Here is a 22,275-nt window from a genome sequence, read left to right as displayed (position 1 = left end):
CATCAATGATAAGATTCGACGATGAAATTGCTATCCAAATTGAAAGTGATAAGATATACAGGATCTGTTGGATGGCAGAACAGTCTAATTGATTACAGAAAATGGATTGAAAATAAACCGAAGAAAGACAAAGATATTGAGATCTAGAAGAAATGAGAATATCGATAAACGTGACATCAAATTTGGTGTTCACGAGGTAGACAAAGTGAAAGCATTCTGCTACCTTGGAAGCAAACTAATCTCACGGCAGACTAAGCATAGAAGAGCAGAAAACCCAACGACAGAATTCCTGGCGAGGAGAAGTCTACTGGTTTCAAACATAGGCTTTAACTTCAGAAACATATGTCTGAGATTGTACGAATGGAGCTCGACATTGTGTGGCAGTGAATCACGGACAATGGCAAAACTGGAACAGATGAGAATCGTAGCGTTTGAGATGCAGTGATGAAGAAGAAGGCTGAAAATTAGGTAGACTTATAAGATAAGGAATGAGATGGATCGCCACAGATTCAGCGAGGAAATGAACATATGGGAAGAAATAAACACGTGGAAAACACTGACAAGATGAAGGGAGAGGATAGCAGGTAGTTTAAAAGTACTAGGCAATGATTTCCACGGCACCAGAGGGTGCTGAAGAGGATAAACAACTGTAAGAAGAGACAGAGATTGGAATACAGACAACAAATAACTGAGGTTATAGGATGCAGTAGGTACTCTTACGTTAGATGGAGTGCTTAGCACAAGAGATGAATTACTGGTGGCCCGTATCCAAGCGTAGAGGGAACGTATGGTACACAAACACACATACTCACATATATGCACACAATTTTTTTTAAAAAAGAAGCACTTCACATCTAGACGTTCACGACAGAGGCGCTCCACTTATTTGGACACGATGAGCCGGAAAACAACAGAAGACTGGTAGATACAGTTTAAATGAGTACTCTCCTGGAAATTGAAATAAGAACACCGTGAATTCATTGTCCCAGGAAGGGGAAACTTTATTGACACATTCCTGGGGTCAGATACATCACATGATCACACTGACAGAACCACAGGCACATAGACAAGGGCAACAGAGCATGCACAATGTCGGCACTAGTACAGTGTATATGCACCTTTCGCAGCAATGCAGGCTGATATTCTCCCATGGAGACGATCGTAGAGATGCTGGATGTAGTCCTGTGGAACGGCTTGCCATGCCATTTCCACCTGGCGCCTCAGTTGGACCAGCGTTCGTGCTGGACGTGCAGACCGCGTGAGACGACGCTTCATCCAGTCCCAAACATGCTCAATGGGGGACATATCCGGAGATATTGCTGGCCAGGGTAGTTGACTTACACCTTCTACAGCACGTTGGGTGGCACGCGATACATGCGGACGTGCATTGTCCTGTTGGAACAGAAAGTTCCCTTGCCGGTCTAGGAATGGTAGAACAGTAGGTTCGATGAAGGTTTGGATGTACCGTGCACTATTCAGTGTCCCCTCGACGATCACCAGAGGTGTACGGCCAGTGTAGGAGATCGCTCCCCACACCATGATGCCGTGTGTTGGCCCTGTGTGCCTCGGTCGTATGCAGTCCTGACTGTGGCGCTCACCTGCACAGCGCCAAACACGCATACGACCATCATTGGCACCAAGGCAGAAGCGACGCTCATCGCTGAAGACGAAACGTCTCCATTTGTCCCTCCATTCACGTCTGTCGCGACACCACTGGAGGCGGGCTGCACGATGTTGGGGCGTGAGAGGAAGACGGCCTAACGGTGTGCGGGACCGTAGCCCAGCTTAATGGAGACGGTTGCGAATGGTCCTCGCCGATACCCCAGGAGCAACAATGTCCCTAATTTGCTGGGAAGTGACAGTGCGTTCCCCTACGGCACTGCGTAGGATCCTACGGTCTTGTCGTGCATCCGTGCGTCGCCGCGGTCCGGTCCCAGGTCGACGGGCACGTGCACCTTCCGCCGACCACTGGCGACAACTTCGATGTACTGTGGAGACATCACGCCCCACGTGTTGAGCAATTCGGCGGTACGTCCACCCGGCCTCCCGCATGCCCACTATACGCCCTCGCTCAAAGTCCGTCAACTGCACATACGGTTCACGTCCACGCTGTCGCGGCATGCTACTACTGTTAAAGACTGCGATGGAGCTCCGTATGCCACGGCAAACTGGCTGACACTGACGGCGGCGGTGCACAAATGCTGCGCAGCTAGCGCCATTCGACGGCCAACAAGTGAGTATATTATTGGGTTGGCCGCGTGGGACTAGCCGAGCGGTCTAGGTCCGAGTCCTCCCTTGGGAATGGGTGTGTGTGTTTTTCCTAAGGATAATTTAGGTTAAGTAGTGTGTAAGCTTAGGGACTGATGACCTTAGCAGTTTCACACACATTTGAACACATATTATTGTGTTGCACCCTTGTTGACAACACAGATATGCAGATAAATACTTAGAGAAATTCCTGGCGGTTTTCGCAAGAAGACCAGTATGTGATCATCTAGGTAATCATCAGGTAATGCTAGAAGATAAAAAGACACAATAATACGGCTCGGCTGCAGGGTAGCAGTCTGCCTGAAGAGAGGCTGGACTGGCCGTCACCCTGGAGAAAAAGGAAGTAGTTAAACGTCAGAGAGCGCAGCCTCAGAACCATGGGACATGGAAGATGAAGACGACCAGCTGTCAACGAGCCGCAGCACGGTGTAGAGGACACTGAAAAGTCACGCCGACAATGTATCACAGTCCTGCATCTTTCAATTTACTTCCTCCGTTACTGAATCGCTTCTCTTTTGCAATGAAATCGGCGGTGATATTATGTTTGTACTGATACGTGAATGATAGAGGAAAGTATCCTAATATGGACTTTCCCTCGAAAGAGGATTCCATGGTCTCTTGACTATCCACTGTCCCGAACCGCAGTGAGACCAAGTGTAAGTAGTAGCTCAGGCATGTACTACCGTGTGGTACACAAGTTACCCGTTTCACTTGTTACTCATCAGTTCGCCACTATATGTTTTGACAACGAAAAATATTTTTACACTGAGCTACATTTTTCGTTTTTCTCGTAAATATTGGCATTTGAGTATCTGAATCTATATGTGTTCTTGTTTAGTAAGGTTTAACGTTAATGTTCACGATTAAACTGTTTCATTTAGACGTTTGGCTAAAAATTTATTTGGTTAACATAAAGTAGGATGTAACTGCGCAAAGTCGACCCCCTTTTGTTACTCAACAGGACTCCTTACATTTTCATGTTTAACCTATTCGCGGCTGCTAGGACCCAGCGTACAGTCTGCACAACCAACTAGAGTTGGTGAAGGTATTGTGCCCTCAATGGGCGGGCGTCTGACAGCCGGACGACCGCTACAAGCTGCGGCCACTCCCGGCTACTCGCACGTATCAGGGTGCATAAAACCAGTCTCCAACAATATTCGTTGTAAAATCACTGTCACACTGGGCAGTCACAGTCGTTACAATTCGTAATGTACACGTAAGGGAGATTCAAAACTGATCCTAGCTTACTGTTATACGTTTATCCTGGTCAGAGGAAAGGTTAAATTTAGGAAAATTATAAGAACTTCACTATTCGTGATTGGAAAATTCTGCAACTTGAGATTTACACTAATAATGTAAATGCCATATCAAAATCTTATTAATATCAGAATTATACAGTTCAACATATAAAGTTTGAAAATGAGTAGTTACTAGCAAGGGGTTCCAAAGCTCGGACCATCTGTTTCACATCGGCAGTGAGTGTTCCTGAGAAAATGCACGTATTTTGCTGCATTGCTCGCCTTCTGCAGCATCTGTCATGTGAAATGCGCATGATAATTCATGCGTTTCCACATTATTAAGGTGTTTCTGTCATGTGAATTTTGTAGTGAGAAAGCCAAATCATACGTTGTTGGGCCGTGCATGACGTTTCCTGTACCGCGCGGCCGCGAGAGTTCCTCGGAGACTGTAGGTATTTTGTTACACATCTGATGCGTTAGTGGTGTAGGATATTCATTCTTTTTCACGTTACATGTGTTCGCACCATGTATTCTTTCTAGATTAGTAAATCAAATTGCAGTTGCTTGGAAGTACGTCCGTTATCGGTTTTGCGCGGCCGAGAGTGATGATGCGAAACTGCAAGTATTTTGGTACACTACTCCCCTCCTATACCACATCTGATACGTCAGTTCCTTAGGATGAAATATTTCCTTCAGACTGTATGTGTCTGTGTCATTTGTCTTGCATTCGATAGAAAATGAAATTGTATCTATTCGATCAAGTCCTAAGCAGAGGGGAATCTGAAGCAGGTGAAAGCTGTAGTGCTTTCCGACATTGCAAAAAACAGTTAACGAAGGCGATGGTAGGAATGTTGAAATGCTGACAAGAGGAAGTCGCCATTATTTTGTGAACGTTTACCCGATGCCATGCACAGGTGTCAAGTCCTGCTGCCTGCCGGGTGTAAAGGAATGCCCCTGGTCTGGCCGTTCTATCAGTCGGGCGTTCATGTACGCTCGTAGCAGTCTGCGCCCTCTATCTTTCGAGTATACAAGTATGCTCGTATCAGCGAGGGGGGTTAAAGTCTTTTATTCTCTTGCCATTACATATCTGACTCCAATAACGTGGGACTGATGACCTTAGCTGTTTAGTCCCCCTTAAACATCACAACAACCAATAACGTACTGGGAAAGATTGGTAAAAGAGGGCAGATTGGCTGGAATGAAGCCAGTAAACGGTCTAATGTTCCAGAAATAACATTTGTTAAACTGTCGAATATGAATTGTACACCTGGGGAAGCAGCAAAAATAAGAAGATGAAGTAGACAATTTTGGGTACAGATCTTCAATACTAAGTGGATCGTTATTGTCTTGCTATGAAAGCTTCTTTCTTTGTGCTAACCCGCAATGAATTGTGAAGAATGGCATTACAGTTAGCAGAGAGAAATAACTTTGAAGACCTTTTCGAAGACGAAGTTGCTCGAAGTAAATGGGTCAGTCGTTTCATTAAACGCCACAAAATCAAACTGTCTAAATCCACAGCAGGGCTCAGATCCAGCAGAGAAAACACGGAGAGAGCCTACAGTTGTATGGAAAAATGGAAATCAGCGTCTGGCGTCATTGGCCGGGAGGCCCACTACGGGCCAGGTCTGGCCCCCTTGGTGTAGCTCTTATTACATTCGGCGGCACATTGAGCAACCTGCGCACCGGATGGGAATGAAATGAAGATGGAAACAACACAGCAAACAGCCCCTCAGCGGAGAAAATTCCTGACCCAGCCGGGAATCTAACCCGGGCCAGTAGGATGGCAATCTGCCACGATCACCAACTTTTTTTTTTATCTCATTTTGGTCGTTTTCGTTAGTTGTATGTACTCGTGGTGGACGTCGCAAGATATCCGATTCAGTTCGTCGTTCATTCATTAACTCAGGTTTCTTTTTTTTTTTTTTTTTTTTTTTTTTTATTACAGAGGGCAGCTAACCCTCTGACCGATAACGCTGAGTTACCGTGCCGGCACCACTCAGCTATCGGGGCGGACTACAGTTCTATGTAGTATACGAGCTATTTATGTTTTCTCTGGTTTGATACCGCTATCCGAATTTTTCTGGTGCTATTCTGATTATTTTTAGAAGGTATCCGATTTTTACAGCTGTTATTCAAATTCGCTAATATAATAACTCTTAATTATATTTTCTTAAACCAAAATTTGAATGGTGGGTAGTATTAACCTGTAATTATTACATGTTTTAAGGACTAACATTTTGCAATTTTATATGTCTTTATAGGAGTTTTCCTATTTCGGGAGCAAAATAACTGATGATGGTCGAAGTAGAGAGGATATAAAATGTAGACTGGCAATGGTAAGGAAAGCGTTTCTGATGAAGAGAAATTTGTTAACATCGAGTATAGATTTAAGTGTCAGGAAGTCATTTCTGAAAGTATTTGTATGGAGTGTAGCCATGTATGGAAGTGAAACATGGACGATAAATAATTAGGACAAGAAGAGAATAGAAGCTTTCGAAATGTGGTGTTACAGAAGAATGCTGAAGATTAGATGGGTAGATCACATAACTAATGAGGAAGTATTGAATAGGATTGGGGAGAAGAGAAGTTTGTGGCACAACTTGACCAGAAGAAGGGATCGGTTGGTAGGACATGTTCTGAGGCATCAAGGGATCACCAATTTAGTATTGGAGGGTAGTGTGGAGAGTAAAAATCATAGAGGGAGACCAAGAGATGAATACACAAAGCAAATTCAGAAGTATGTAGGTTGCAGTAGGTACTGGGAGATGAAGAAGCTTGCGCAGGATCGAGTAGCATGGAGAGCTGCATCAAACAAGTCTCAGGACTGAAGACCACCACACACACATGTCGTTATAAAATCAAAGACAAAATGCTGTCCGTGTTTGGGCTCTTCCTCCAGTAACAACAAACGTACACTTTTGGATGTATACTATGGATTGAAGGGATCTCTCGGAAAGGAATTGGGAAGACTGTAAAGCAGAGATTAACAGCATTAGCTCTATATAACTCGAATTCATGTATACACCGCTACTGTGGAGCCAGTATGGAGAACCGGGAAGGAGCTCTCGCACCTGCAGTTCCCAGATACAGTGCACCGTCCTGGGCGGCTCGACGTTGCCCAGCAGCGCGTCGTAGTCGGGGAAGCGCAGCTCGCCGTCGGTGGCGGGCGGCAGCAGCGGCGGCCCGCAGAGGGGCGCGTGCACGAAGCGGTAGCGGGCCTCGAACAGAGGCGGCGCGTGCTTGAAGTAGCTGGAGGCGGCGTGCGCCGCGTCGACGCGCAGCTCCAGCGTGAGGCGCTCGCCGCGCGACACCACCGACAGCGGCGGCAGCTGCGCGCCCCCGTGGCACAGGCACGCCGACGCCGACCAGTTGAGCGCCGCCGCGCCGCCCTCCGGCTCCAGCACCACCAGCTTGTCCGCGCGGTCGCGCAGGCAGTCGCTGCACTTGCTCGTCACGTACGTGTTGTCCTGCGGGCACGAGCACTCGTAAGCGCCACGTGTAACTCACACGAGGATTGGTTGTTACGCAGGAACAACGAAACGACAACACATTGAAGTTTGGGTCTTGTCATGGGTCGTGCACGGATAGCCGAAGCGGTTAAGGCAATCGCCAGCACATAGGGCAGTTGGTCCCAATCGAGGAGTAACGACGCCCTGAAGGGTAAAATTAAATTTTTGAGGGTAGAAACTAAATGATTCGATTCTGTTTCAGGCAACAAACTAAATTATTTTCCGAAGATAATTAATATTATCACAATTTTATAAGGACCTAATATCAATTATGTAAGTTATCATTAATTACTTTTTCGAAATTAGTAGCTTTAATGATATGGAGGTTACAGGTTCCTCACATAGTCCACCTACTAAAGACATATTTTGTGCATTGTCCCATACATCTCTGTTTATAAAATTGAGACTTATACGTAAAAAATGCTAGAAATATCAAGGAAGATTCTTCTCCAGATTGTAAATAGTACCTTTTGTAGTCCAGAAACTGCTCCATTACTCCTTTCGAAACAGGTAAAGGAATTTACTCTCAGCGTGACACAGCTGTAACAACTTAGGGTTACTATAGTGCCATACACAGATTTATTATTGTTTCTGTTGTTGTCATTAGAGTGGTTGGACACAAAGCATTACGAACCTGAAGTTGTCCAATTTCTGCCAGTTCAGAAGTAAGGAGTGCAGCAATGAAGAGCACACAGCTGAACTTGTTTTGAATATAATTGGGTAGCAGCGTGAAGGTCAAGCAAGGGCCGCAGTGGAGAAGACTAATGCAGGGGAAGCATGTTTTTAGACAACTGTGGATCTTCAATGTGGATAGGTTTTCTGACAAGGTTCTGCGTAGCACTTGTGATGCACTACGAATTTCTTCGTCAGTTATTCTAAAACACACACACACACACACACACACACACACACACACACACACACACACACACACGCACGCACACACACTAAATATCATTCCTTTTTTAATCATTTTGAAAACAAAAATGTTCCAAGTTGGTGACGATGTAGAGAAGAGGTGGACAACAGATGGCAGTGAGGGTGGCGGTTGTAGCTAATGTTTGATTACTCTTAGTAGTGCACTATGACAGGTTAGGAACCACTGATATAGCGGGAAATCAAGGTTCGAGTCCCACTCCAGCATAAAATTTCATTGACGTCATTCCCTTATATAGCTGACAGTTGTTATTATTCGCAACTCTGAGTACATTTGATGTATTTTATGATAGCCTTAGTCGCCACAGTGCCTGTACCTTCGGACAGGCACGACTGTCCGAAAGGAAACTGCATCGTTCTCCTTAACAACAGACGCGCTGTAATACTGTATTTACACGCAGAACAGCAACTTTCAGTTAAAATATCTTCCCCTGTAGTGATATGACATAATGTGTGCTCAGTAACAGATTGTGCCGCAGGAGCAGCGATATATGGAAGTTTGCGTCTGACTGTGGGTTGTTCACGAGTAGCCGAAGTGATTAAGGCGACCGCTCTTGCAAAGTGGGGAATCAAGGTTCGAGTCCCTGCTTGGCACGGATTTTCATTGTCGTCATTCCATTACACAGATGTTGCTTGTTCGTATTCATTTATTTCATAATGGCTGTTCTCACCTCAGTGCCTGTTGCTTTGGAAATTGGTGCGTGTCCAGAGAAACATTACAGCGTTCTCTTGAAACACAGGCACGACATTACCGTAATCGTCTGTAATAGTGCAAAACTGTGTCTCCCTGTGGCGTCGTCCTAGACTTCCGCGATGCTTCGAACAGCAAGGTATCGACACATGCGAGAAAAAGGCCAGATGTCACATTGGCACCAAATTTCATCACCATTTCCCCCAAAGCCACCGTGATCCTGTCACACGATACGAAGATCATCACACCCCCATCTTATCCAGATTTCACCCATTCTTGTTACACCTGACCGATTGAAGTCAGAACCAAGATGCACAGCATTGCCATTACGCGGTTTTCAAATGGGTAAACGTGCAAAACATTTCAGACACATTGCCGCTGGGCCTCTGGGGTGACATAAATGGCGTCAGTGAAACCACAACTTTCCTTGGGTCTTTGATTCACACATACTTCCCGTTCCTTCAGCCTTCATCCAAGAATATTGTGGGAACCTGTGACGGAAAAAAGAAAAAAAAATGTGGAACGAGAATTAAAGTGCAGGGACTAGAAATAAGAATTTTGTGGTATGACAGTGACACCGAAATTTTGTCACAGGCGGCAAAGGACTATGGAAAACAGTTGAACAAAATAGATAGTCGAAAGCATTTTAATTAAATCAGCTGATGCTGAGGGAATATGATTGAGAAATGAGACTCTAAAAACAATAAATGAACTCTGTTACTCTGTCAGAAAAATAAGGACTATGATCGAAACAGGTAGAAAAAAGAACTGGCAAAAACGTAAAATGTATTTTTGAAATATGTCGAATTTGTTAAAATTGAATACAAATTCAAATGTTAGGAAGTCATTTCAGAAGGTATATGTAGTGTAGCCTTGTACAGAATCAACAGTGGACAATAAACAGGTCAAACAAGAAAAGTGGTTTCTCGAATATATTGTAAGTGAATGCTGAAGATCATATGAATAGGCTGGGTAATTAAAAAGGAGGTAGTGTATATAACTGGTGAGAATTGTAATTTTCAGACGCAGATTGAGCGCATGAAGAAATAATTGATAGTACATATCCTAAGACAGCAAAAATTCGTAGTTCAGTGACGTAGGGAAGTGTGGGTGGTAAAAAGTTTAGTGGGAGACGAAAGCTTTAACACAGTTGCAGTTACAGCTGTTATACAGTGGTGAACATTCTTACATTGTATACACTTGCGTTGGGAGCTGTATAACACCAATCTTCGGACTAATGACCACAACAAAAAAGGCATTATTATAGTTTAAATAATCAGTGGTGGAGAATTATCATCAGTACATATAGAATGTGATAGTAGGATGAACCACACAGTTTCTTGTTCCCATTGCCTCATAGCTCTGCCAGTGTGCAGTATCCCATGTATTCCAATCTCTGTCTCTCCAACAGTTTTTATACTCTGAAGCTCCCTGTAGTGCAATAAATATTATTACCTGATACCTTAATATATCTCCTGTCATCCAGCCCCTTCTTTCTGGCAATGTGTTTCACAAGTCCCTTCTTCGCCGAATCTGCGGAGGACCTGTTATTTTCGCACCTTATCAGTGCATTTACGTTTCAAAAAATTGTTCAAATGGCTGTGAGCACTATGGGACTTAACATCTGTGGTCATCAGTCCCCTAGAACTTAGAACTACGTAAACCTAACTAACCTAAGAACATCACACACATCCATGCCCGAGGCAGGATTCGAACCTGAGACCGTAGCAGTCGCGCGGTTCCGGACTGAACGCCTAGAACCGCTAGACCACCGCGGCCGGCGCAATGTTCTTAGATTCCAGCCTAACTTCACCCTCAGAAATCGTGTCACATTTTCAACAAGACAGCGAAATACTAGTAAGATCAAAGATTAGAAATGCAACTGCTTCTTGATTCATTCCCAGCAATTTCAGCTGTGGTCTTAGGTTCCTGCGTAACCGCACCCAAGAGATTCGCGACATACACTCCTGGAAATGGAAAAGAGTACACATTGACACCGGTGTGTCAGACCCACCATACTTGCTCCGGACACTGCGAGAGGGCTGTACAAGCAATGATCACACGCACGGCACAGCGGACACACCAGGAACCACGGTGTTGGCCGTCGAATGGCGCTAGCTGCGCAGCATTTGTGCACCGCCGCCGTCAGTGTCAGCCAGTTTGCCGTGGCATACGGAGCTCCATCGCAGTCTTTAACACTGGTAGGATGCCGCGACAGCGTGGACGTGAACCGTATGTGCAGTTGACGGACTTTGAGCGAGGGCGTATAGTGGGCATGCGGGAGGCCGGGTGGACGTACCGCCGAATTGCTCAACACGTGGGGCGTGAGGTCTCCACAGTACATCGATGTTGTCGCCAGTGGTCGGCGGAAGGTGCACGTGCCCGTTGACCTGGGACCGGACCGCAGCGACGCACGGATGCACGCCAAGACCGTAGGATCCTACGCAGTGCCGTAGGGGACCGCACCGCCACTTCCCAGCGAATTAGGGACACTGTTGCTCCTGGGGTATCGGCGAGGACCATTCGCAACCGTCTCTATGAAGCTGGGCTACGGTCCCGCACACCGTTAGGCCGTCTTCCGCTCACGCCCCAACATCGTGCAGCCCGCTTCCAGTGGTGTCGCGACAGGCGTGAATGGAGGGACGAATGGAGACGTGTCGTCTTCAGCGATGAGAGTCCCTTCTGCCTTGGTGCCAATGATGGTCGTATGCGTGTTTGGCCCCGTGCAGGTGAGCGCCACAATCAGGACTGCATACTACCGAGGCACACAGGGCCAACACCCGGCTCCATGGTGTGGGGAGCGATCTCCTACACTGGCCGTACACCTCTGGTGATCGTCGAGGGGACACTGAATAGTACACGGTACATCCAAACCGTCATCGAACCCATCGTTCTACCATTCCTAGAGCGGCAAGGGTACTTGCTGTTCCAACAGGACAATGCACGTCCGCATGTATCACGTGCACCCATCGTGCTCTAGAAGGTGTAAGTCAACTACCCTGGCCAGCAAGATCTCCGGATCTGTCTTTCATTGAGCATGTTTGGGACTGGATGAAGCGTCGTCTCACGCGGTCTGCACGTCCAGCACGAACGCTGGTCCAACTGAGGCGCCAGGTGGAAATGGCATGGCAAGCCGTTCCACAGGACTACATCCAGCATCTCTACGATCGTCTCCATGGGAGAATAGCAGCCTGCATTGCTGCGAAAGGTGGATATACACTGTACTAGTGCCGACATTGTGCATGCTCTGTTGCCTGTGTCTATGTGCCTGTGTTTCTGTCAGTGTGATCATGTGATGTATCTGACCCCAGGGATGTGTCAATAAAGTTTCCCCTTCCTGGGACAATGAATTCACGGTGTTCTTATTTCAATTTCCAGGAGTGTATTTAGGCACGGCATAGTTTACGTATGTTTACCAGCACAACCACAGATAAAGTTAACAACAGGCCACCACATCGATCGCAAGGTAAAGTCTGATATCACACATGACGTCAGTGATCAAAGCTGACGGATGGAATCCGACACTAGAACTTTGAAATGGCTCTAAGCACTATGGGACTTAACATATGAGGTCATTAGTCCCCTAGAACTTAGAAGTACTTAAGCCTAACATCCATGCCCGAGGCAGGATTCCAACCTGCGACCAGAGCAGCAGTATGGTTACGGACTTAAGTGCCTAGAAACGTTCGGCCATAGCGGCATGCGACACTAGAACTGATTGCCCCAGAAGGGGCGATGCGGAAAAGAACCATTCGTACTTCGCAAGTTCTTAATTTCAAGCTGTTACCTTGAACGCCATGGACTCTATGGTGAGGATGACCCTGGCGAACAGCCTCCGGTCGGTGACGAAGCGGTACTGGCAGCGCACGCTGTGGTGCGGGTCGGCGTGGCGCTTGTAGACCAGCGTGTTGAGTGGCGAGCGCAGGTACCCTGAGGCGCGGCGCCACGCGGGGAACACCTCGTCGCAGGCGGTGCCCGCCACCGGGTCGCCGCTGAGGCTCGCGTTGAAGAAGTCGTAGTGGGCCCAGTAGTACAGCGAGGACCTGTGGCAGTCACAGCGCACTCTCAGCACCACGCGGCACTCTGCAGTCGTCACCATGGACTACTTGCTACCGCACTGCGTATCGGTCGAGGCTACTGCATCACTTTAATGGTGGGGAACGCTGACGACCTGACGACCCATCCGTTAAAGGGTTTCGATCGACACTAAGCTAGGCAGACAAAGGACACGTACCTAACTGGGCAAATAACTTGTGTCTTACAGACCAGAATGCACTTTTTCCCTTCATATTCAATTACCAATTCAACAATCCTACTTAAGACCCTCTCCGAGCTACCTCTAACAATATTTCCCGTATTATCAAAAAATAATGCGTATTCCAGTTTTGGGCACAGAAGTTTCCGAGGCATCATCGAGCTGAATTTGGCAATAAATGTGATGGTGGAACTCCGTAATCAGGACCAACAGGGGGAGAGAGCGGTCTGCAACTCGTAAAGGCAGTCTCTTGCCAAAGTGGGTATGTGTCCGGCAAATTTATATTTGGCCTGATTCGTTGGAATATGGTACGTCTCGTCTTCTTGGTGTGTCTCAAAGTGTTTTCTGATTTCTTCAATGGTATTTTATTTTCCTTCATACACTGAAGGAATGATTTCCCATATTATTTTACTAAAAATTTTCGATTTAATTGCTCAGCTTCGTCATACTTTGTGTTTGTGTGTGTGTATGTGTGTGTAAGTGTGTGTGTATGTGTGTGTAAGTGTGTGTGTGTGTGTGTGTGTGTGTGTGTGTGTGTGTGTGTGTGTGTGTTCACGTGTGAGTAGCTAATTCAGGTATGTCAAAGGACTATTACGTGTATGAAAAGAGCATTTTTACACGAAAGACGTGTCTTAAAACTGCAATTTCAATTACGCGACAGTTTTTCATACTTTAATCGTGAAAAAGGCTCTATGCAAACACATTCTGTAATCAGTAGCAATAATTTAAGATTCTGAGTTTCCACTTTGCATGACTTCTGAGACAGCGTTTCTTCACCTTTAGCGAAGTCCGCACGCTACCAAACAGTCAAAATAGCGTGACTTTTTCTCGACATGGAGCCGCGGTTCTTGGTGTAGTTCGGAGGTGGCGGCTGCAGTTTTGGAAACGTTTCGCGGGACACTTTTGTAAGTGGAGACCAGAAAATTTCCGTTTGAGGGCACTGTTGCAGCATATGTGTAACCCAGCACTGCCCAGATGCGGGTATGAAAGCAACGACTTGTAGACGAGGGACTGGAGTGTCGTTTGTGTTTAGGGACGTGTGTGCGGTAAATACTGAAACGTGAACTATGCCGATGTTATTACCAAATGCGTCCAAACAAGACCAATAACCTGTTGTTCATTGCTTGGCTGCCGACGGACTAACACCTTTCGACTTCCATCACAAAATGAAATACATGAATGGAGCAAAATTAATGCCTGTCGAAAACCACTGTTGCGGAATGGAGCATCAAGTTCTGTGCTGATCGCTCCTGACACCGGTCGAACACGGAGGCCCGCGTCATCCATTAAGGGCAACATGGTGGGTGATGACGCGATTAGGGCGTACCACCACATAACCATTCGTGTGATAGCAAAGGCTCTCGATCTCAACTTCGTTAGCGTGAAATACGTTATCCGGCAACACTTGGGCTACTATTTTTCGGTCAGTGTTCCCGGGACTTTGAATACTGAACAAAAAGCCAACCGGATGTCCGTTTGCCTGAAGCACCTCATACGTTTCAATCCTGGAGGCAACACGTTTCTAGAGCACTTTCTTGGAGGCGACGGAAGCTGATCCACCACTGAGAAGAGGAGTCGCAAGCGTAGACGGTGCAGCGCTATCATCCAAAATCCCCTCGTCCTAGGAGGTTCAAGAGCCCTCCATCTGCTGGAAAGGTGATGCTCACTCCATTCTTTCATGACTGGGAGCAACTGATTACTGACTTCGAGGAGCCTGGTGTTTCCATCACTAGGAAATGGTACTGCGCAACGCTGAAGAAATTGTATCATTCAATTAAAGCGATTCGAGAAAACTGTGACGAAGTGAGCTGCTGCTTCCTGATAACACACGTACCCATTACACAAACATCGCAACGCAAAAGTTACGCCAACTAAAATAAGATAGATTCGAGCACCCGCCCTAAGGTCCTGATCTCTCCCCATGCTATTATCATACCTTAGGTCCCTTTACAAGTGCCTTGTATGGTAGACGATTCCTGTTGGACGAGGATGTGTGGCAGGTAATTACAGACATCATCAACCAGCAAAACGCGGTGTCTTACGAAACGAGTGTCCTCAACCTACTGCATTGTTGGGATGATTTCAACAATTCCATCGGTGATTTCGTCCGATTGGTATACCTATTGAGAACTTACAATCTTCCAACGGAAACATTTGAATCACATTTTGTAGTTATTTTCAGTAGTTACTTGCGCCTGAGACATTTCAATCGTGGGATTATCGTATTCGCAGATTTGTTTTGCTGTCATTTCGCAAGTTGAACTGGTGTCGAATGGGAAACATGATTTGGCATTTAGGTGAAAGTTATTATGTGATGCAAAGGGAATGTTTTTCGTAAGTTGCAGTTATTGCGATGCATTATGCACTTATCTCCCTCATTCTGTCCTAGACTAATGAATGCATTACTGGCAGACTCGTTCAGAATGCTCCTGTTTCCGTCATTACTAGAAATTCGGTTCATATTCACATGTATTGTGATCTCCATGTGATTTATGTTCTAGTTTGGTAGAACTAAAATTAAGACAGCAATACTGACATTCATATCTGCTCTCCCAAGTCATTTATTTAATTTTAATCTGTAAATTTGATGCTCGGATTGTGTGAAACGATATTTATCATACTTGTTACCAATATCCCCCTTTGTTCACTCATGGATTATCCGTGGTGAAGGGATACTGCTCTCCCACGTTGTTATTAATAATTATCCCAAATTTCCCAGATTTGAAAGTTAATGTCTGACGCCATGTCCGGGATGCATATTGCTGTGGTAGAAGTTTGCAGTAGGGGTATTTGTGTAAACAGGATTTAACTAAAACAGAGAAAGATAGCGATGTCTGCAACTTATGCAATAGTACATGCTAATTTTGTACTTGAGCTACATCATTGTTGAATTTCTTTGCTGTGATTTTGACAGAAACAAACAGTTTTCGAACTGAAATGCTGTGATTACATTCACGGGAATCAGCTATTCTGCTGTGTTTGGCTACATTGTAACGACATCCACTCTTTGTTATTTTGATGACATTCCGCGATTGATTATCTCACTGTTTGGTGTTCAACCATATCAGATACACCTGGCAATTTTCTGTTGCATGGTTATTGTGCATTCTACTGTGTTTACTTCTTTCCTTAAATTCTAAGTCAATGACGTTACAAAATTTATTACAGGGTCACAAACATATACATAACGTGGCAGCATAATTTCGATAAAACAGGATTTCATTTTGGATAAAGTAAACAGCCAATCCGTAGTTAAATGGAAGCTTTATTAAAACCCATTTACCATGGGTTCAACGTTTATTCAAACGTCTCCTTCAGAAGGAAATACTGACAACTGGATTATGTGTTGTAGCAGAGGTACGTTAAAATTTCACTGAAAGTCATCATTCAAATATAAAATTTATTTATTGTTGAAGTAAAATCATATATTTCACTGATGCCTTGCCGGAAAAATAGTGGCAGTAGAAATTTCATCCGCCACTTGGATACAAACGGCTTACCTCCTAGATGAGTGTCACCGCACCGGTGATGGAAGACCTCAGCTATGTATGCGAGGATAGTATTAGGGATGAGATAACTAAACAAAATTTTCTGCTGCAAACTTAAATGTTTTACTTGCCAACCAATTGACACAGCACTACCCTGAGGAAAACGCTGATCCCCCTTTTCTTTTCGCTTGAGTGCAAAAGTGCCAGAACAGCTTACTTATTTGACAGGTACTGCTTATGAACGAGACAGGATCAGAGAGCTGAATTGTATGTGCTGTTAGCTCCACACATCATAACTCTTACCCACAATTTGCATAGTGATTCCCATTCCCAAGCTTTTAATTGAATTTATAAGTGGCTTGCTTATCATTCCTGTTTGCTAGAATATCTTCCCTTCTATTTAGAAAATAGCACAACCACTTCCAAAACTGATTCGCTTTGCAGGGTTTATTGTTACTATTATTATTACCATCTTTTTCCAGTCTCAGACGTTAGTCTGGTTAAAAATGGAAAGTGACGCAGACCTTGATTAAGGGTGACTAGCTTTTAACTGTACGGTATATGTTATAGTGCATTTACGAACATTCGGGTAATGCCACATGTATCAATAATTACAGATTTCTGTAGTTGTATATATAATTTTGGATGTAGCTGTATTGCTGTGATGTAGTGTAGGATACTGTGTGGTATGACTCTTGTAATTGATAGTATAATTGGTATAATGTGAACTTTATCCTGATGCCACATGTCCTTAACTTCCTCAGCCAGTTGTATGCATTTTTAAATTTTTTTTACTGTTTTCTTTTGTATATTTGTTGTATTTGGTATGGATATTTCGATTAGTTGTGTTAATTTTTTCTTTTTATTGGTGAGTGTGATGTCAGGTTTGTTATGTGGTGTTGTTTTATCTGTTATAATGGTTCTGTTCCAGCATAATTTGTATTCATCATTCTCCATTACATTTTTAGTGCATACTTGTATGTGGGAACGTGTTGTTTTATAAGTTTATGTTGTATGGCAAGCTGCTGATGTATTATTTTTGCTACATTGTCATGTCTTCTGGGGTATTCTGTATTTGCTAGTATTGTATATCCGCTTGTGATGTGATCTACTGTTTCTAGATCTTGTTTGCCAAGTCTGCATTTATCTGTTGTGGTATTGAGATCTTTAATAATATGCTTGCTGTAATATCTGGTGTTTTTTGTTTGATCCTGTATTGCAATTATGAATCCTTCTCTCTGTATATATTGCCTTTTCTTAGCCATGTCTTGGATTCTTCTTGATCGATGTGTAACTGTGTTAGATGATACAGGTGCTTGCCATGTAGTGTTTTTTTTCCAATTTACTTTCTTCGCATCTGTTGATGTTATGTGATCTAAAGGGTTGTAGAAGTGGTTATGAAATTGCATTGGCGTAGCCGATGTTTTTATATGAGTGATTGCTTTGTGTATTTCTGCTCACTCTATAAAGAATTTTATTAAATTGTCTACCTGTCCATAATGCAGGTTTTTTTATGTCGACAAATCCCCTTCCTTCTTCCTTTCTGCTTAATGTGAATCTTTCTGTTGCTGAATGCACGTGATGTATTCTATATTTGTGACATTGTGACCGTGTAAGTGTATTGAGTGCTTCTAGGTCTGTGTTACTCCATTTCTCTACTCCAAATGAGTAGGTCAATATTGGTATAGCATAAGTATTTATAGATTTTGTCTTATTTCTTGCTGTCAATTCTGTTTTCAGTAGTTTTGTTAGTCTTTGTCTATATTTTTCTTTTAGTTCTACTTTAATATTTGTATTATCTATTCCAATTTTTTGTCTGTATCCTAGATATTTATAGGCATCTGTTTTTTCCATCGATTCTATGCAGTCGCTGCGGTTACCCAATACGTAATCTTCTTTTTTAGTGTGTTTTCCCTTGACTATGCTATTTTTCTTACATTTGTCTGTTCCAAAAGCCATATTTATATCATTGCTGAATACTTCTGTTATCTTTAGTAATTGGTTGAGTTGTTGATTTGTTGCTGCCAGTAGTTTCAGACCATCCATGTATAGCAAATGTGTGAATTTGTGAGGGTATGTTCCAGTAATATTGTATCCATAATTTGTATAACTCAGCATGTTGGATAGTGGGTTCAGAGCAAGGCAGAACCAGAAAGGACTTAATGAGTCTCCTTGGTATATTTCACGCTTAATCTGTATTGTCTGTGATGTGATATTATTTGAATTATTATTATTATTATCATTTTAAGAGACACTAACATGCAACTTGCAAACAACTGTAGATGGAAGAGTTGTAAGGTGTCAGGCAAATCCAACACCTTCCACGAAAACCCTGACATGATAAGCAAATCCAGTATTATGTCACATAGCTCCGAATAAATCGTGACATTAAATTAACCAAAGTAATACGAGTAACGAGATAGCAAATAGAATACCACAGACTAACACAAGAATGCCTAAATGCATGTCATACCTTCCCACCGTGAGACAGACGCAGTTCCGAGGGAAGAAACGAGAACAGAAGCCGAGAGCAGAATCTTGGTTAGCTAGAAGGCCCTACGATAAGGGACGGAGTGCACACCCACGTAGCCAACTAACCACAAGGACAACGCCTGCTGCAAGTTTTAGCGTGAGACCTTTTCGCATCTCTGTTACGTAGAAAACTTGAAAAACATTGTCCCACCACGAAAAGTATAACGTTTCTCATTGGATAGACAGAATTTTTGTAAGCGGAGCTTAAGGTTAACATTGAGACCCTGATTGGTCAGATGAAAACACAGCCAGATAGTTTTTTTTTTTAACCAACTTCGGTAAATGGTAGTAAGGAGAAGTTAGGAGAAGTTATTTACTTCCGAGACGGCGAGGTGAGCGGAGCTGTGCTGATGAACACCGACAAGGTAATGAAGGCACGTGATGCCGCATAACAGCGCATAAAGCTTCACTCAGAACTGCAGAAATCTCATCTGTTACACCCCCTTTTTGCGTAATACTATTGTCGATCGTCAATTAAAGCTCATGGTTTTCACATTTGCCACTTGAAGTAAAAATCTGAATCGCGATGATTTTTCTGTCATATAGATATTGAGAAGCCACTGTAATTTACGACAAGGTAGATAACTAATTAAAGATAATTGAGGGTCACTGTAGACCATTTTGATAGTTTTCTCTTTTGTGAAACTTAATTTAAACCTAGATTATAGAAGTGATGTGGCATTGGTCATCCTGCGATCCATTGTAGAACTTGGAAACTCATTCAGGGAATATTCGTTCACATTATTGTTCAACGCAGTTGGTTTTTACCATCCTGTATTAAAACACTTCCTTTTATCAATAGTGCAATTTATTAACAATGTTTTGTGAGTAGAATAAAATTTCCAATGGTAAACTTAACTGCTTTTTCGACGTTATTTTAGCAGCTAACTAAAAATAGGAAAGCCTTGAACCCCTTCCACTAAATTTAGTTAGTATTAAGACTCTTTTACAGGGAGTGCAATGGAGCTGACGCTGAAATCATTAAGTATTTGGTTATATCGCTGCAAGTCTCACTGAACTCTTCTGAATTCTACATGTCATGTGTGGTCTGGCGTCTCCTTACCAGCAACAGGTCCCAGGTTCAAACTAGTCAATTCCCTAAAAAACACGCTCAGGGCGTCGTTGCGCGAAAGTGGTAGGGAGACACTATATAGAACAGACACCACACAGAATGTTAGACAGTGCTATTGGAACTGTGTGGTCCGTAATTGGACGGTAGTGAAATTCTAGTAGGTGACCAAGGTACTATACATCATTCTTTCGATTTACTGCGTACGTCGTAGAATGAGTGGTACACGTTGGTAGTGGAGCGATAATATTAACGTAAGGCATGTTGGACGGCTTCAGATGACTTGAACTGTCACTACGGGTGCGAAAATGGTTAGCACTGGACAGATTTCATCCTTAAAGCTGAAAAAAACTTTGTTAATCAGAGCATTTGCATTGTCAGCACCACGTCTAACAAGTCGAAAAAATTCTGGGCTATTACTGCTACGGTTACGTAATCTCGGATACGCCTTTGCAAAAACAGACATAATGTCTTATGGGACAACAGCAATCAGTGAAATTATAATGTTACTTAAAAACCGTAGCATGTGAAAACTGCTGGATTTGGACGGGTTACTCTTGTAACCGAAATATCAGATCTGAAGATGGTTCAGAATGAACCGAAACCGGTCATATGAATAAAAATATTTGCAATCAAGACGGTTTTTAAGTAACATCGGATACTCCTGTCGTGGAAGGAATATTTAGGTTTAGGATAAAGGTTTAATATCCTATGGACGATGAGGTTATTAGAGACAGAGCACAATCCGGTTTGATGAAGTATAAGGAAGGAATTGTTCAGGCATTGGCCTTAACCGAGTTAGGCACATCACAGGAAAGCGAACACCAATACGCTGACATATCGCTGCATTCCCTCTGCCTCTACCGATCCATTCAACCAAATTTCCAATAGAATATTTTCGTAACAAGTAACGTAATAACCCAACTGTGAGTCCACGATCATGTTTGTACTTAAATTTCCGGCAAGATAACATCCGTAACTTTTCTAACTATAGTTATATGTTTCGCCAAATAGCCCTTATCAGACAACACTTGAAGACAAATCTGAATATATATTCTCGAGCGAATCCGGTATCATATCTGTACCTCAATGCTCGGTCTCTACTCTTGGTCACCAAGAACTAATCCCTATTACTCAGTACTTGTTGCAGGGATATGAAAAACACAATGAAAACTCTCACCGTTATTGTTGCTGATATGTTGTCTACAGAACATATAAAATTTAGTTGGATGTTACTGCAACTGCTAAGTTAGATTTCGCGACTTGATAAATAGATGTAGTGTCCACCCAGAGGAGTGCTAGTCGTTCATTCATAATTTCTTGCTTTGTGAGCCGTGCACGGCTCGCGTTTAACCCATTTATTGTTTCTCATCTTCTATTACGAACTGCCGCCTTGTTTTCTTGTTCCTCTTGCTGTCGTCAGTAACTTCCTGCTTTACTTCGCCGTGAGTGGTAGGGTTTAACTGTAATTGATTATTTGAGTTTAAGTTCACCAGCGTAATCTTCTTCCTTGTGGCCGTTAACGTTCCGGTTACCCGCCCTGGCAGTTAACGTAAATTCAGGCAGTGTATTTTCCTCATCGTGTTGTTGCGGTCCAGCACGGTGTGTAGATTGACAGCTCAATGTTTGGGTTGTCGTCAGATCAACAATGGTTGGGCCGACTGCCTATCTCACCTAAGTGAGCGTTAGTGTTTGAATTCCAGGCCGACTCTTGGAACTTCTGAGTGCCCTCGGGTGTACGGCCTTTTCTTGTTTCTTCTTGTTGTTTCTAGCTAATTTTTAGATTAAAGTTGTTTTTGCCATTAAGGCGTCAGATGGTTTGGGCCTTCAACCTAATTTATGAACTGTTTTACGTAAAGCCTCTGGCATTTTTAAAAATTAATGTTATTCAGTCTTAAGTGTTGGGCCTACAGCCGATTTTGAATTTACTGTAAGTCAGATTCTTTGGGCCTTCTTCCTAATTAAGGAACTCCTTTAAGATAAGGCTTTTCTTTTTTAATTTCTGATTTTGGTTGAGCTTTAAGTTACTAGCTTTCAGCCGTTTTTAAACTTAAGTGGTCCTCTCGTAAGCCATGAGATTGTACGGCGCATTCAGCCGCTAATTAAGTTACAAACTAAAGCTGTGTTCTTTTTTATTTTTCTTGGCCCTTGTAATGTTTGATCAAATAAAGGTTGTGTGTTCCAGTGTAACTGACAGCCACTTATTTGGCCCCTTTGCACAACTTAAACTACCTGTCGTGTCCTGCGGGTTTGTCATAGAATGACAACAAAAATGGCATGGAAGACTGA

At 43.5% G+C, this 22,275-nt stretch overlaps 1 protein-coding gene across 2 annotated transcripts in view; it reads right to left on the bottom strand.

The window, feature by feature from the left end:
* LOC126334710 (cubilin-like) overlaps positions 1-22,275 on the bottom strand; it is a 479,185-nt gene that overhangs the window by 20,167 nt on the left and 436,743 nt on the right. For both annotated transcript variants that reach the window (XM_049997220.1, XM_049997221.1), the window contains exons 7-8: positions 12,430-12,685; positions 6,578-6,973 (exon numbers count right to left, since the gene is read on the bottom strand). In XM_049997220.1, the coding sequence (XP_049853177.1) occupies positions 6,578-6,973; positions 12,430-12,685 (652 nt within the window). The remainder of the gene's footprint in view (positions 1-6,577; positions 6,974-12,429; positions 12,686-22,275) is intronic.

This window comes from Schistocerca gregaria, chromosome 2, assembly GCF_023897955.1.
Source record: "Schistocerca gregaria isolate iqSchGreg1 chromosome 2, iqSchGreg1.2, whole genome shotgun sequence".
Classification (NCBI taxonomy): Eukaryota; Metazoa; Arthropoda; class Insecta; order Orthoptera; family Acrididae; genus Schistocerca; species Schistocerca gregaria.
This window is presented reverse-complemented; position numbering and strand designations above follow the sequence as displayed.